This window comes from Patella vulgata, chromosome 3 (assembly GCF_932274485.2).
Source record: "Patella vulgata chromosome 3, xgPatVulg1.2, whole genome shotgun sequence".
In the NCBI taxonomy this organism is placed as follows: domain Eukaryota; kingdom Metazoa; phylum Mollusca; class Gastropoda; family Patellidae; genus Patella; species Patella vulgata.
Window position 1 is genome coordinate 10,149,631 of NC_065881.2, and position 18,617 is coordinate 10,168,247.

Genomic DNA, 18,617 nt, shown 5'->3' on the forward strand with positions numbered 1-18,617 from the left:
GTGAGTGCTCTACAACCAACACTGAAAGGTTTCACAGACCATTTACAGACTTTAAGAAATATCCAACCAGAGCTTTTGGAAATTCTGTGAAAGGCTATGAACAATCTACAGATAATGTAACAGCCAAGAAACATGTTCCTAGATGTCTTTACTGCAGATCGGACCACTGGCTTGAACACTGTTTGGAGTTAAGGCAGAATCCTATTTCAGAAAGAAAGGAGTTTTTACAGAAACGAGACATGAGCCCCCGATGTACATTTAGAGGTCATGAGGCCAAAGACTGCCCAAACACAGACTGGAAAATGTGCCAAATATGTAACAGAAAGGGGCACATTACCTTATTTCATACAGAGAATGACGCCAGAAAGGAAGACAGTTGACCGAATCTCTCAGCGCTGCCATTTCGACAATCCCATGTGAGAGTCAACATGACCATAAATCCTGATGACTTACCGGATGAAGAATTCGGTGATCTTCAACATTTAACCTGGGCTATATTAGACACATTTGAAAGCCTTCAGACTTGACAGAAATTTACATCTATAGTGATGCTGAAGCCGACACCTGTTTTCTCGAAGAAGAATTTTCCTTTGAAAAAAGATGGACAGGCCAACCTACGACAATGAATCTTACCACCATGCATGGCACATGCAAGATTGAATCACAGAAAATCTGTGGTTTAGAAATATTGGACCATGAAATAAAAGAAAGCTTTCTGCTACCTCCTTGTTATACTCGTCCGACACTACCAAACCCATACCAAGGCGACTACTTTATCGTTCCCTCACTTTAGACACATAGCTGATGAAATACCCCAAAAGACAGAATCCAAGATTGTACTGATGATCGGACGTAATGTACTATTAGCCGTCTCTCCACGGGAGGCCATCCCCCCAGCCAGTCCTACTTCACCTTGGGCTGAGAAAAACGGGTTAGGATGGTCTATTTTATATGCGCAGAAACCTACTAAACGATTTTGCAATTTTATTTCTGTCAGAAGCCCAACAGCAGACGATAAAGATGAATCGTCATTGATAATAGCCGAAAGTGAGTCATCCAAAGACTTGTCAACAAAAGAATACCTGAGATTGATGGAACGGGACTTTATTGAAAATGTACCTGATGAAGCTTCTATTTCTAAAGAGGATAAGAAGTTTGAAGACATTGTTGATAACAGTATTCATATGGTTGATGGACATTATTCTTTTGATTTACCCTTTCCAATGACCCTCCTGACCTAGAAGACAACAGGGAAGACTCGAGAAAACGTTTGTACGAGAACCCGACTTTAGACACGATTACATTAAATTTATGGAAGATATGATAAAAAATGGATATTTACAGAAGATTCCCGAAAACAATTCTATAAAGAAGACCCATTATCTAACACACCATGGAGTGAGACATAAGAAGAAGAAGAAATTAAGGGTGGTTTTTAATGCTAGCCTTAAATACATGGGGAAATCCCTAAATGATGAGCTGTACCATGAGCTTTACCAAGGACCCGACATGCTGACCAACCTGACTGGAGCCTTATGCCGTATGAGGAAAGGCAGAATAGCTCTAACATGCGACATATCATCAATGTTCATGATGGTGAAGATCCCTTATAAGCAAAGAGACTACATCCGAATACTTTGGTGGGAAGATGGGGACTCATCTAAACCCCCAAAGCATTATCATATTTGCTATCATCTTTTTGGTGCAGTTTCCAGTCCATTTCGTTCCATTAGAGCACTTCAACAGACAGCATGCGACAATGAGAAAGACTTCCATGCTGAGGTGAAAAACTTCATACTACACAATTTCTATATGTAGACAGTCTCGACGAAGCTTCCGAATTAGCATTAGAAGCTATAGACATGTGCAGTAGAGGGGGATTTGATCTTTGTAAATTCTCTTCAAACTCTAAAGACTTTCTACAACGGCTTCCATCCGAGAAAAGAACCCCAGAAGTCAACGACACTTTCGATTTTGAATTAAACGACCTGCCTCATCAAAGAACTCTAGGAATGATATGGAATACAGAGAGCGATGCCTTTCAATACCATGTAGACATGCCTAACAAGAAGAGGCTGTTTATCAAGTCTAAGTTCCGTCTTTGACCCTATGGGGTTAATATCTCCGGTTATGTTACCCGGTAGAATGATCCTGCAAGAGGCATGTAAACTCAAACTTGCATGGGACGAATCTCTACCTGACAAAATGGAGAACAAATCTAGAAGATTTGAAGCATCTCTCTATACCTAGATGTTATAAGCCTACAGATTTTGAAGACATAATTTCATCAGAATTACATTTATTCAGCGATGCCAGCACATACGGTTATGGTGGATGTGCTTACTTGAGACTTAAAAATGGCTCTGGTCAGATAGAAATATCCTTGGTTATGGGGAAAAGTAGAGTAGTTCCGATTAAGCCAATCACAGTACCACGTCTGGAACTAACCAGTGCTGTCACCATCACAAAAGTAGCCAAACTACTTAAACGTGAGCTGAAAATTTCCGATCTTCAAGAATTCTTTTGGAATGACAACACCTGTGTACTGGGATATCTTCGAAGTGAAACAAAGCGCTTCAAAACTTTTGTCTCACACAGAGTTCAGAGAATACAAGACTACACCAATGCGAATCAGTGGCATCATGTTGCAACCCAGAACAGCCCTGGTGATATAGCGAGTCATGGAATCAAACCTGACAAAATTATGGGTTCCATCTGTCTGAGTGGACCTGATTTCCTTTGGGAAAATGATGAATTTTGGTACCATAATGACCATCAAGACATTTTCAAAATCAACACGGACAATCCGGAATTAAAGACTAAGACTGCTAAAGTTCTCGCGACCAGACAAGCAGACACAAAAAACAGAACTATCCTCGACATTTAGTACTCTACATAAGGCTAGGAAGATTGTTGTGGTTTGCATACACTTCATATAAATATATTACTTAATGTCTCGCTCTCAACCATTAAACCATACTTAACTGACTTGAACTGAACATAGAAAACACTCTGAATATATATGTCTATATCAACAAAATGTGCAAAATTTCGAACGAGAGATGTATTGTGTCCCAGTGGATTTTGTATTTTCTATAATGTCTTATTTTGTTACTAAAAATAGATGATCTCTACCATAACAAGCGGTTGTCATACAAGATTCATATAATTTAACATATAATTTAAGCTCCATTAAAATTGGATAACAATTGTGACCTCTAGAGGGTCCACAAGCTTGGTATGACAAACTTTACACTATTTGCGTAAAGGAAGCAGCCTTTGTCGGGATGTTTTGGTCCGATTTCCTTGAAATTCGAACACAATTGTCAATATGGTGTAATGGTGATATATTTAAACGTTTTATTTAAATCAGATAAAAATTGTGACAGCGAGAGGGTTCCACAAGCTTAAAATTCGACTTTTCTTGCAATCAGGGACCATAATCCAAGAGGTTACGGTCTGATATGCGCGTATATCTACAGGAACCTAGATCTTTGGAAGAAATACTTATATTTCAAGTTTGGTCAAAATAGGATAAAAATTGTGGCCTGTGTGGCCACAAACAAAATGTGAACGGGAACACGGACGGATGAAGGAAGACAATATACGTAAACATGAAAATGTGGGCTTATAAAAACAATACAGGAAATCTGTAAATTATGCCTACTATGAAATATCTTATTATATCACAATAATTATTCTGCGAATTCTTGTCATATACACCGCCTTAAGGCGTTTGACGTCACCGATAACAAGTTGCCGAGATATGAGCATTTAGAAAAGAAAAAAATCAGGTCAATCGTAATACAAGGTTTGGTCACTGTCACAGTATCTTATGGTTACAATTACTGACAGTCACAGTATCTTATAGTTATAATTACTGACTGTCACAGTATCTTATGGTTACAATTACTGACTATCAAAGTATCTTATGGTTACAATTACTGACTATCAAAGTATCTTATAGTTATAATTACTGACTGTCACAGTATCTTATGGTTACAATTACTGACTATCAAAGTATCTTATAGTTATAATTACTGACTGTCACAGTATCTTATGGTTACAATTACTGACTATCAAAGTATCTTATAGTTATAATTACTGACAGTCACAGTATCTTATGGTTACAATTACTGACAGTCACAGTATCTTATAGTTATAATTACTGACTGTCACAGTATCTTATGGTTACAATTACTGACAGTCACAGTATCTTATAGTTATAATTACTGACTGTCACAGTATCTTATGGTTACAATTACTGACTATCAAAGTATCTTATAGTTATAATTACTGACTGTCACAGTATCTTATGGTTACAATTACTGACTATCAAAGTATCTTATAGTTATAATTACTGACAGTCACAGTATCTTATGGTTACAATTACTGACAGTCACAGTATCTTATAGTTATAATTACTGACTGTCACAGTATCTTATGGTTATAATTACTGACTGTCACAGTATCTTATGGTTACAATTACTGACTATCAAAGTATCTTATAGTTATAATTACTGACAGTCACAGTATCTTATGGTTACAATTACTGACAGTCACAGTATCTTATAGTTATAATTACTGACAGTCACAGTATCTTATAGTTATAATTACTGACTGTCACAGTATCTTATGGTTATAATTACTGACTGTCACAGTATCTTATGGTTACAATTACTGACTATCAAAGTATCTTATAGTTATAATTACTGACTGTCACAGTATCTTATGGTTACAATTACTGACTATCAAAGTATCTTATAGTTATAATTACTGACTGTCACAGTATCTTATGGTTACAATTACTGACTATCAAAGTATCTTATGGTTACAATTACTGACTGTCACAGTATCTTATAGTTACAATTACTGACTATCAAAGTATCTTATAGTTATAATTACTGACTGTCACAGTATCTTATAGTTACAATTACTGACTATCAAAGTATCTTATGGTTACAATTACTGACTGTCACAGTATCTTATGGTTACAATTACTGACAGTCACAGTATCTTATGGCTACAACTGTCTCATTGGTCATATATTATAATTACTGAATGTTACAGTGGTTATATATTATAATTACTGACTTTCTCAGTAGTTATATATTGTAATTACTGTCACAGTAGTTATATTAGAATTACTGACTGCCTCGCTGGTTTTAATTAGAATTACTGACTGTCTCAGGGTCTAATGACTGCAACCTATAAACATTGGCTATCACGCTATGAACGCAGGTCAACTTATCCACAGGTCAGCTCATCCACATGTCAACTAATCCACAGGTCAACTCATCCACTGGTCAACTAATCCACAACCAAACTCGTCCACATGAAAAGTTTGGTTAAGTCAGGCACAAAACCTCTGATGCCTGTCACTTTGTCCGGCACTGATTTGTCTTTTTTATTGATATTATTAATACAATGTCCGGCACTAAGTTGAAAATGTCAGGTACTATTTCATTAGTGCCTGATATTTTGTCAGGTACATCTAAAACCATTATTTCCAGGCCTGTTCACTCGCAACATTTATCTGTTAGGAACCAAAGAAGCTTTTGATATTTTTAGCGCATGCTTGTCCAACTATTTCACTTAGGTCCTGAAATATATAATGAATTATAAATAAGAAATTATATTAAGTTGCATTCTAGAGAGAGACTTTTTCAAAATAAACAAGATCTACATTTATGCAGGAGAGGAATTTTTTCAGACCTCTGAATTTGAGCATTTGTCACGATTTTTAAAGTCATTTTGAGCTTGGAATCTTTTGTAGAAATTTTTTATGACTTGACACGCTATTTTAATCTGGATAATTGTTTTAAATATCAATTTAATGATACAATTAAACAAAAATAATCATGAATATCCCAGAATTTGGGCATCTGTTAAAAAATTTAAATACTGGTAATTCTAGAAAAAGGTCTTGCTTTGTGAACCATCTTGTCAGAAATGTTTGTGATATAAAATGGCACTAAAAGAACCCTTGACAGTTGGCTTTAGCCCCGCTGTCCAGGCAAAATTTCCCTCATACGCCCGTCTTATTAGCCCAGTCTGTGCAGAAAAGTAGAATGTTAACACCATTTCTTTTCATTTCATTTAATCTATCAAGTACTGTCATTTATAATGTTAAAGATAAAAAATTTTAATATATTTTTCAGTAACCTGTGTACATTACATACCTCTACTGGAGCATTACAGATATCCTTCAAACCTAGAAAAAATCATTTTTAAAAAAATTGATAAAACAAAGAAATGAGAGAGAGAGAGAGAGAGAGAGAGAGAGAGTGGTTTAACGTCTACTCTACTCCACACAAACTAGGTCAGTTTGGGACTAACATATGGTTCAATTTTATTTCAATAATTCACTTGCACGTTTTTAGCAGTGGAAGGAAACCAGAGGACCCGGAGAAAACCCATGAGGTTGGACAGGCGACCCAACTACATGCCAGTCGACTCAATGACCATATGATAAAACGCGCACCCACTTGCTAATTTTTGCGTTTAATCATCAACAACCTTGAACAGCAGATCAGATTCAAATCCAATGAAAATCGAACAGATAAGACGGCATCAAGAGCTGACTATGATCTTTTCGTGTGAATAGTTTATATAACATTTCAGGCCTAACGAAAGAACTGCAATTGGCAGATTAACCTCTCGCATAATGCAAGTCCATTCGATTTTTTTTCAATAATTTGATTGCACGTAAAGATTTTTAGCTATGGGTGGGAAGTGAAGGACCCAGAGAAAACCCACAAGGTCGGACAGGCGACTCTACTCCTTGTCGCATACAAGTGGGAAATCAAAATCACGCCACTAAACACAATGTCAGACCTTATCATTTAACATGCACATGTTAAACCATTTGGCTAGCCAACCCAGCCCCTGTAAGAGCAACCCCCGCCCCCTCCTAACCCCCTGTAATCGTTGGGATTCAAAGTAAGAGCAGGGGGACTGTACCACACACAATTACACAAAACAAAAGTAAAAGTAAGAGCTTACTTTTATATTTTTGTAGAATAAGCTTGGCTTTAACATCTCCTAGTTTTGGTACACATGTTAAAGTATTTAATATAGCTTCGTCTATGTTTATTGACTTAGGTTTTTTCATGATTAGATTGCTCGCATTCCTAGTTTCTACATGAACCTGTAAAAATAGAATGAAATGAAATGAAATGGGGTTAAACATCTTACTTTTCTGTACTGACTAGGCTAATGAAATGAAATGAGGTTGAACGTCCTACTTTTCTGCTCCTATACTGGGCTAATGAAGATGGGCATACACCATGGCATACAGTTTGCTATGAGGGAAATTTTCCCCGGGCAGCGGCACTATGACCTAGTTTTATATCGAATTCCAACTGCTAAGGGATCTTTTACGTGCACGCCAATGTATACACATGACTTCGTTTTCCTCGGTTTAACATCTCATCCAAATGACTAGACAGCTGTCCTTGTCAGACCCTCTGTCCTGCACCACCGATGAACTTTCTCGGCCACTGCAGGGATCGAATGCGCGACCTCCAGGCTAGCGAGCCAGTGTCTTACCCACACGTCCTACAGTTCTAAACTGACTGGGCTATTGAAGACGGGCACACGTCATATAGTGTGCTATGTGGGTCATTGTGTCCAGATAGAGGCACTACGGCCTACTCTTATTTCGAATTCCTAATAATATAAAGTTACATGCATTCAATGAATTATAAGTTGATTGTGGTTGTATCACATAATATATAGACAAATTTTAATTAATATTTTTAATGAAATGTTTACCATTTGAACTAATAGTTTAGCTCCTTCTTGTTCATTTTCAACAAATAAGAGAACCAGTCCTAACTCTAGGTTAGCAAATCTCTGTAAATCACTTAAATATTGTTGACTAACAGATGTCTTCTCGGCTATCACCACACCTCTAACTTTATTAGCCTGGTAATGAAATAGACAAATTCAACAAAATGAAATGGGGTTTAACGTCCTACTGTTCTGCTCCGACTGGGCTAATGAAGACGGGCCTATGCCATAAAGTGCGCTATGAAATAAATTTTGCCCTGGCAGCGGCACTATCTCCCTCTCTTATATCGAATTCCAACTGCCAAGGGATTATTTACATGCAAGCCAATGTATACACAGGACATCGTTTTTTGTCCCATACGAATGACTAGACAGCGTCCTTGTCAGGCCCTCTGGCCTGCACCACTGACATGGGGAAACCACCCCGGAAAATCCAGATAAACTTTCTCGGCCAATCCAGGGATCGAACACGCAACCTCCAGGCTAGCGAGCCAGCACCTTACCTCTTAGACAAAATTTCTGCTCATTTAGGTGCATACGTGAATAGGATTAGACTGGAGTAATGCCAGAGCAGCAGCAATTCTTCCCACATTATTTCGATGAACATGGGAGAAATAAATATGGTCAGTGTGAGGGTCTGGAATCTAGTTACGGTCGTTTTCCATAACCCTAGGTCTTGACCGGCATATATGGATGGCCGACATGGAACCCAGATTCTGGATCCCATGGACCCCCCCCCCTCCACACTCTGGAGAGAGAGAATTGGGGTTTAACATCCACTCGACTCAGGCTAGGTCATTTCGGGACTAACATGGTTTAATTTTATTTCAATAATTTGCTTGCGCGTAGGGGTCTTTAGCAGTGGGAAGAAACCGGAGGATCTGGAGAAAACCCACGAGGTTGGACAGGCAACACTACTCCTTGTCACGTACAACTGGGGATTCCAAACCACCCCAGTTGACTCAATGGCAGACCTCATGATACAGCGCGCACGTGCTAACCATTCGGGGGGTTTGGATGGCCGAATGGTTAGCATGCGCGCGCTCTATCATACGGTCTGTCATTGAGTCAACTGGCGGGGTTTCGATTCCCCGGTTGTACGTGACAAGGAGTAGGGTCGCCTGTCCAACCTCGTGGGTTTTCTCCGGGTCCTCCGGTTTCCTCCCACTGCTAAAGACCCCTACGCGCAAGCGAATGATTGAAATAAAATTGAACCATGTGTTAGTCCCAAAATGACCTAGTTTGTGTCGAGTGGACGTTAAACCCCAATTCTCTCTCTCTCTCTCTCTCTCTCTCTCTCTCTCTCTCTCTCTCTAACCATTCGGCCATCCAACCCCCCTCCCCACTCTGGAAAAATGCCTGGAATGAAAGACACACCTTTCTAAGTTTGGCCAGTTTTCTTCTATAACTTGTAGATGATATCAGATCAGCTTCAGATATATAGATAATACCAGTATAACTAGATGTGTGAAAATCAACAACACCTAAACTATCTTCAAAATGAACAGGAATTGATGCTGAAAAAAATAAAATTGTAAAATCAGGTGTCATGTTGTGATAAACTCAGAGAGAAAGCTTTTTTTTGATGTGTTGGAAAATTTTATTGTACCAACTCCAAGTTAGTGCGTTCGTACTGCCGCACACGACGAAAACACTTAAAATTTTTAGCATGGACAAGGTGTAGACAGTATAACTTATAAGTCATTAGTTCATTTCTGAATGCATGGACTGAGTTCTCTGCAATCCCTGCATTGGCCAAGAAAGTTCATCCAGATTTTCTGGTGTGGTTCCCCCTTGTCGGTGATGCAGGACGGAGGGCCTGACAAGGAAAGCTGTCTAGTTGTTTGGATGGCATGAAAAACCAAGGTCCCATGTACACATTGGCGTGCACGTAAAAGTTAGAAGTCGATATAAGAGTAGGCCGTAGTGCCACTGTCCGGGCAAAATTGAGCAAGTTGTGTTTTTTGTTTATGTTTTTTTTAATTGCACCTTAATATTAATAAAGTAAAAGAGACAGGATCGGTCATGCAGTGGACTTTGTCCATTAATTAGACTGTTCTGAAACGTACTAGAGTAACCTGCCTATACCTATGGAACACTTATACATTTGGGAGAACGCTAGATCAGACACGATCCTGCACATATGACGTCATTTGTGGATTGTGACCGTTTATGGTAGGCCCCTAACATTAGGCTTGGGCTAGGATCTGCGATATCACTTCGGTGGAACAGACGTTAAATAAAGCTATTTACACGTTAAGGTTTACGCTAGCCCTATTTACATTTCGAGACGATATCTGCAGGTCCTAATCCTAACCCATATGTGCTAAAATGTGCAGGACCGTCTCCGATCTAGCGTTCTCCATACATCTTTTGCTTATTTGTACATGCTGTTAATTAATGATCATGTTTGTAACAACAGCGGGATCGTTAGTTTGCGATCTCGATATATAGAAATATTAATCATACTGACACTGTAATGTTTCCATAAGTTCAGTATTACGCCACCTGCCACTGACAACAATATGACCATACGGAACTCTCACGGGAGTTTCTGTAAAGTCTTGTACATAACTACTCCCTGTTTTATCGTGTTGTTTACGTTTAGAATCTGAAACACCCGCCATTACTGTAGACGTGGACATCACAGTGTGTCTTCACTGTAAGTGCAAAGAAAGAACTGGATAACCTCGACTAAACTGGAAGTCTTAAATGAATGAAATGAAATGAAATGAAATGAAATGGGGTTTAACGTCCTACTGTTCTGCACCAAAACTGGGCTAACGAAGACGGGCATACGCCATACAATGTGCTATGAGGGAAATTTTGCCCGGGCAGCGGCACTATCGCCCACTCTTATATCGAATTCCAACTGCCAGGGATCTTTTACGTGCATTCATGTATACACGGGCCCTCGGTTTTTCGTCTCATCCGAAGGACTAGACAGCTGTCCTTGTCAGGCCCTCCGTTCTGCTCCACAGCTGACATGGGGAAACCACGTCGGAAAATCCAGATGAACTTTCTCGGCCAATTACACTACAGAAACCTGCATCATCTGATTGCGACCAGAGCTAAGTCTAAAGCACAAAGTCATCTTTTACCTCGTTTTAAATGTTACATACAATCATTGTAAATGCCTCGACATAGGGTGCACATTTCGTTGACTTTCACATTTATATTTTAAAAAAAAAAATGTTTAGGAATGTAAGTTTACATTTACGTTGCTATTGATCCCATTTTTATTTATTAATATATTTAACGTATGTCCAAATAATATTCGAATAGAACTCACCATATTCGAATATTTTCGAATATCCACAAGCGTCATTTTCATCCATTCGTCCCGCAAGCACCCTCAATGAAACAGAATTTTATTCCTGAAAAGTATAATATATTTTATAAAGAATGAAGGAATGTTCGAGACGAATTATAGTTTTAGAAACTCTAAGTATTCAGAATTTTAGAGACACTCTAAGTCTAATTTAAGGACTGCATTACCAAAATGGATCCATTTTCAAGCATCTCTTGGCCAGGTTCGTAACTAAGTGGGGGTGGCGGGGGGGGGGGGGTAGTCCCGAAATGACCTAGATTGTGTCGAGTGGACGTCAAACTCTCTCTCACTCTCTCTCTCTCTCAAACACACGTACACACACACACTTAAAGGGGAACGACAGTGACTCAGTGAGTAAGTCGTTGGCTCGCTAATCAGGAAGTCCCGTGTTTGATCCCTGTGGTAGCTGAGAAAGTACATCTGGATTTTCTTGTCAGTGGTACAGAACTGAGGGTCTGGCAAAGAGCAAAGTATAGTCGTTCGGATGGGACGAAAGCTCGTGTAGCCTGTACATGAATGCAGCTTAAAACCCACGAGACCTTCACACCTCAATGTAATTACCCCTGCGTATTATGGTGGTTAATAAGAGAGAGTGAGAGAGAGAGACGGGGTTTAACGTACACTTGACACAAACTAGGTCATTTTAGTAAAGTTAATTTCAGGCAGATTCGCGCAGGCGTGGAGGTAAACTGGAGGTACTCTTCGGGCGGGTTCATAGCTTAATATGAGTTTACTCAACCTAAAAAATTCTTTAATTCCAAAACCTTAATTAGAACGATTAATTACCTGTCTCTCACGTCGGTCACAAAACAGATTAATGGAATAATTACAGAGTGTTTACAGGAAGTTCATACCGAGACCATGATCCAGTTCGCTCACTGCTGGTGTTAGATTTATCATGGACCTTATAATATATATAAGGTCCATGGATTAATCTGAAGCATTTGAATTGGTAGTTCATGATATTCCCCTCCATAGTCTAGAATCGGAGTTCGGTGGGTCATGGGGGGGGGGGGGGCATAATTTAAGGGTTGTTCACAAAGCATTTGCATAAATATTATATCACCAATTTCCTCGGATGTTGATCATAAGAGCCCAACAAGGATTCGTTCTGGGACCAATTTACGTTAGTCTTCATACCAAACCCCCTCGGCCATATATTCAGCAACATGGACTATCAATCATTTGACGTATACTTTTATTAGACCCAACTACATTTCGTTTAAACCTAATCGGTGTGATTTTAATGTGTCCAAACCCCTCGGCAACATGGACTATCAATCATTTGACGTATACTCTTTCTACACCCAACTACATTTCCTTTGTATCTACTCTGTGTGATTTTAATCTGTTCAGAATCAACATTGAAACATATACTCTTCAAAAAAAGTAAGGGATATTGAAATGCAAATACCAGGCGCGGATCCAGGATTTTTTGTAGGGGGGGGTCTAGGTTGGATAATTGCTTAACTAATTGCGGTGGGCTTAGCCCACCGCCACGAGCGCCGAAGGCGGTAAACGTTGTAACGGGGGGTATGGGGGTCCTCCCCCAGAAAAATTTGGTAAATTAGATTCAATTTGGTGCATTCTGACGTATTTCCGGAAGGTAAATTCCAAATTTACAGGTCTAAAAGTCAAAATCTCCAATAAAATCGCATAAAATGTCCTTAAAATGTTGATGGGGAATGCTCCCTTCACATGTGAGGAACAAAATATCTTCAGATACCATATTATGGTTGTTCTTAACAAGTTTTATTAGCAGTATCAATTTACTATTAGAGTAACCAGTCCATTTAAGTATAGGAAAGTTGGTCGGGGTTTTCCAGAGCACAAACTTTCACAGACGAAAAGTCTATAGACTTGGTTTACTATTTTTACTTTCAGCGCATAAAAATAAATAATATAGCTTGCAATAGTTGCACAGGCTTAATCATAAATGTGGAGGTTTACAGGGAATTTTCACACAAAATTAAACAGATTTATCTTCCAAAATTTATGTGGGACCTTCACTTTAACTGTGCAATGCAGAGAAAAGTCGGCGTGTCCAACGATATTCTCGACATTTAGCTGGAGCTTTCTGTTAACGTTGATGAGCACCAGGGCACTCAGGCGTTCTTCTCTTAACGTTGATCTCAACCTGGTTTTTATTCGCCGAACAGCCGAAAATGATCGCTCCGCAACTCAATGTATACAAACTCGCAATTTTGGGTCAGATTCACAGTTTTGTTTTGTTTCTGAATATCCCCTACTTTTTTTGATTATATATTCAGGATATCAAGACTTGGATGAGCAATACTTTTCTAAAACTTAACGCTGATAAGACTGCAGCGGCGGATCCAGGGGTGGGGGGGGTCGCCTTGTGTGTGTGTGTGGGGGGGGGGAGATACATTGTCTCAGGAACCTGGCCAACCCCCTCCTGCAAAAATTCCTGGATCCGCCCCTGGACTTGGTACCTTGTGATGGGTCTGGGAAAAATCTGAAAAAATAAATTAAACTGTTACCTCCCTATTGATTTAAACAGTATTTATTCAAGGATTGAAAAACATGCCAAGGGCTTATATCAATTCGTCTCCCTATTTAATAGGGGGTTGGGTGATCGAATGGTTTAACGCGAGCGCGTTGTATCTTAAGATCTGTCACTGAGTCAAGTGGCGGGGTTTCGATTCTCCGCTTTCACGTGACAAGGAGTAGGGTCCCCCATTTCTCCGGGTCCCCCGGTTTCCTCCTAAAGACTCCTACAAGCAAGCGATTTACTGAAATTAAATTGAATTATATGTTAATCCCGAAATGACCTAGTTCCCGTTGAGTGGACGTTAAACAATTTGTCATAGCCAAAGATCGGCATTTGAAGAATACCAGTCCAAAATGGTTCTTAAAGATGGTTTATGGTTTTGAATATATGAAATTCCCGGCTTACACTTAAAACAAGGTTAAACGCTAGCATCCTCCACAACAGATTTGTTTCAGTGGGCCACAAGATACACGTGGGCCCTAGTCGAATGGTCTACTATGCATATTTGTAAATTCGACCCTGATCAGCTATCAAGAACAGAGCGCATTTATTTTATTTTATTTCTTCTTAGCATTTATTGATCTATTTTGAAATGTAACAAATATACGTGTTGTTTTACTTATTGTATCATTATGTATGTTGAACAGTAAACAATATTCCAGCTGTTAAAATATTATCTAATTACTTAAAGGACCATGTCACTCGATGTCAGTTACTGTGGATATAGAAATCAATAAATAAAAATATTCGCGTCAATAACTGGTGTTTCAAAAATGTTGCGAAAAATGCTAGATTTGCTTGGATTACAACGTGCCAAAATGCTACAGAGCGTGGTGAGGTCGCTATGAAATGCTTAAATACCCGGTTAGTGCTAAATGATAAGGCCAGCTCAATTTTTCGTCATAGGTCGCGAGATGTAAATAGGACTAGCGCTAATCCCAACCCTAACCCTAACCCTGGACCTAGCCCCAATGCTTACCCTAACCTACAATCTCGCCAACAATCACGTGCCCTAACCTTATTTACATGTCAACGAAAAATTGAGCTGGCCTTATCATTTAGCACTAACACCTAAAAACAAAATCAGCGAAGTTTTCCTTTAATATAGTTATAACAGTTTCGTCTACAAAACTTTATTTTAAAACCGCGTCCCACTTATCCTACCCGAGTCTATAAATCTTTACTCTTTATTATGGTGAACAGAAAGGTAGGAAAATTTCATTAATATCAGAACATTTTCTATTTCCTGATATCCAGAAGTTTAATAAGACCAATGTCTATTTCCTGACACCCAGAAGTTTAATTAACATGGCGAATTATTGCGAGGACAATCTCAAAGTATAGCTAGGTAGTGAATCTTACTAAGATCTGTGAAATTTAGGAAGTTGTGAATATTCTAAAGAAAACATTAAAATCTGGACAGAAGGGAAATGAAATGAAATCGGGTTTAAAATCCTACTGTTCTGCTCCGAACTGGGCTAATGAAGACGGGCACGCCAATGTGTACACGAGACCTCGGTTTTTCGTCCCATCCGAACGACTAAACAGCTGTTCTTGTCAGGCCCTCCGTCCTCCATCACTAACAAGTGGGAACCACGCTGGAAAATCTGGATGAACTTTCTCAGCCAATGCCGGGATCAAACGCCCGACCTCCAGGCTAGCGAGCCAGCGTCTTACCCACTTAACCACCGTGACCCAACTGGACAGAAGGGACTACTAAGTATAATATACATATATGTACTATTCAATCATTCAAAAACAAGGTAATAGCAGATGAAATTTAGCGATAAACAATTGCCATAAACAAACGTATGCTATAGATCACATATTTTATATACACATCATACCCCACGTTTAAATGATCTCATAAATGTTGACAAAGTTATGGATTATTGAAATTTTGACAATTGTGGAGAGGTGGGGGGGGGGGGGTCAATTTTACTTATTTATAATACTGTCAGTCTTGTGTGAAATCATTTAAATTTTGCATTTAATGTGTAGAATATGCATATCTATAATATCTATCATTGTCGGTCACATCTGGCAATATAAAAACCTGCTCTTGTCGGTTCTAGGTGATTAATAATGTGTCCACAAAAATGTGTCGCAGTAACGAAGGGTTTCACAGGCATCATCTGAAATCATTACAGATAAAATTAATGTAACCGCTAGATTTTACACACTTGTGCTTTGAAGAAATATCTCAACTAGTATGTCCATCATTCGGTGACTGGGAAAGGACATCCTATGATTTTATTTTTCCCAAATTTTCTCGATCGATCGACTTAGTATCTCGATCGATCGAGAAAATTTGGGAAAAATAAAATCATTGGATGTCCTTTCCCGGCCAGTGTACTATCATGTTGCATATCATTTTTGTTTTTAAAATACACACATATGCGTATTTGCATTATCGACATGAATTCTTCAGTAATGATGAAAGACGACTTTTTAAACACTATTTTTCTCAATCAAGAGAATTTCGAATTCTCAATCGTAACATTTAAGCATAAATTTCTACCTACATGTATGTACAAAATGAATTTCACAGATAACTTGATATTTACTCTGTAAAAATACGATTAAAAAATGAAATTTAATGTACACGGCCATTGTGATCATTGGACGTGGATATTTTATTTTATCTTTACGTATTTTATATTTCTTTTAGCATTGTTTGGGACTTGTTTGGTCAATTGTCAGACGCGGTTTATTCAAGAAATTTGTTTTAATGTAAGTATATTGTAATAGGCCCCGCTGCTGACTCAAATTGCCCCCCCCCCCCCTGCACTACTCCAGTGGAAAAATAGGTGAGGCCACAACAAAAAGTTCGTGCTAGTGTAAGTGTTTGTGTCAGTAGAAGAGTTAACCCGAGCCCCTTAATTTGATGTTCAGATTAGAAAAAAGGGTTACACTTTGGAAAATATATTATACTTTAATATTTAAACTCGTGGTCATTTTCCATAATGATGCAGCGCGCACACGCTAATCATTCGGCCATCCCCTCCCCCTCCCACCATTGATTACCAACACGTGGGTAGGGGAATATGGAGGGGGGGGGGGGGTACGGGACGGTGGCTCAGTATGTGAGGCAGTGACTTCTTAACTAGGATTCGCTCCTGGTGTTGACCGAGAAAACTCCTCGGGATATTTCGTGGCGGTTTCCGCTTATCAGTGGCGCAGGACGGAGGGCGTGACAAGGAACATTATCTAGTTGTTCGGATGGGACGAAAAACCTAGGTCCTATGTACATATTGGCGTGTACGTAAAAGAACCCTTGACGGTTGGAATTCGAAATAAGAGTAGGCCGTGGTGCCACTGTCCGGGCAAACTGACCCCCCGTAGCACACTGTGACATAGCTTCATTATCGCAGCCGGTGTAGAAAACTAGGACGCTAAACCCCATTTGATTTCAATTCATTATCAATACGTTTTCCTTTTATTTCAGATTCGTGATTTTAATAGCTTTGGTACTGTTCATGCAATCCGGGAACTTCATAAAACCAGATAACAAAAAGGAATTTAATCCTGAAAGTCCATTGTCTGTAGACCGATGTGTCCCCAAATATCACATCGCTTTTCTTAAGGTTCACAAATCAGGAAGTAGCACCGTGGCCAACATAATCCAACGATTTGCTTTGGAAAATAATCTGAACGTTGTTCTACCATTGAAAAAAACCCATGTGTCACATTATAATTACATCGGTGATGGTAAGCCACTTACAAAAAAAAGTATTATACCGTTACCTGATGGCCAATCATATGACATTCTGTACAATCACGTGATTTACAATCGCACATTTTTTCGCGCCATTTTGCCACCAGACGCCTTCTATTTTGCCATCGTGCGGGAACCGGTAGATAGGTTTTTATCTGCGGCCAGGTATTACGGATTGCAAAAGCAGTTGGTCAAAAATGGTATCCTCGATGCTAATTCTACAAAATACATATTCTCGAAATTCCTTCAGAATCAAACGAAATTAAAAACTGGTCATAATGATTACGTCGATAACGGCATGGCTCGAGATTTTGGCGTACCTAGAAAACAAATCCATAACATTAGTTTCGTAAAAGATTATCTGAAACAACTGGATAAAGATTTCCATTTTGTAATGTTATTAGAATATTTTGATGAATCGTTGATTCTTCTGAAGAAGTCATTGTGTTGGGATATTCAACACGTGTTGTATATAAAATTAAACTTTTTTAAAGGTCACAAAGATTCGGATCATGATTTATCGAATGCGGATATTGCTCGACTTAACGAGTGGCAAGAAGCAGACTTTTTGATCTACAAGCATTTCTCATTAAAATTCAGTCAGCTGATACATTCGGCTGGTTCCGATTTTTTACAGGAAGTGCGAAATTTTAAAGATATCTTAAGACAAGTTAACAAATTTTGCATCGGTGTTACAGGAAAAACATTTACAGTGACAGAATCTCAGTGGAATGAACAATTTGTGTTCACTCGGGACGATTGTACGCGTATGAATACCAGAGAACTAAAACTACACGACATATTGGTGCAGAAAGCCCTTGACAAGCTACGTGTATCATCGATTTAATCTTCTGATTTTATGTGATATTTAAAACTCGTAGGAAACTTGTAAATACGTTGTTAGATCACGGACACCGTGACAGTAGAACGCCTTATTATTCTTCCGGTGAATTGATAGATTGTTTAATCACTACGCTATCTTTATGTATGTCTTTGATTCAACAGTCTCTCATCCATAAAGGGTTGGGGGGGGGGGGGTCGAATGGTTAGCGTGTGCGCTTTGTATCATTAAAGGTCTGTCATTGTGTCAACTGGCGTGGTTTCGATTCCCCGGTTGTACGATATGACCGAAATGACCTAGTTTGTGTCGAGTGGACGTTAACCCCCCCTTCTCTCTCTCTCTGTCTCTCTCTCTCTCTCTCTCTTCTCATATCCATAAAGCCTTTCAGTTCAACTCTCGTCGACACCGAAGTCATTTCGGG

General features: G+C 39.0%; 1 protein-coding gene across 1 annotated transcript; it reads right to left on the minus strand.

Moving 5' to 3' along the window:
- Positions 1 to 4,875: 4,875 nt before the first annotated feature.
- On the minus strand, positions 4,876 to 10,432 carry LOC126814970 (Fanconi anemia core complex-associated protein 24). The gene is made up of 6 exons (XM_050540458.2): positions 10,268 to 10,432; positions 9,172 to 9,311; positions 7,777 to 7,929; positions 7,006 to 7,150; positions 6,183 to 6,214; positions 4,876 to 5,602 (listed from the first exon to the last, which is right to left on the minus strand). The coding sequence occupies exons 1-6, from the start codon at positions 10,419 to 10,421 to the stop codon at positions 5,540 to 5,542; spliced, it is 687 nt and encodes a 228-aa protein (XP_050396415.2). The 5' UTR covers positions 10,422 to 10,432; the 3' UTR covers positions 4,876 to 5,539.
- Positions 10,433 to 18,617: the final 8,185 nt, after the last annotated feature.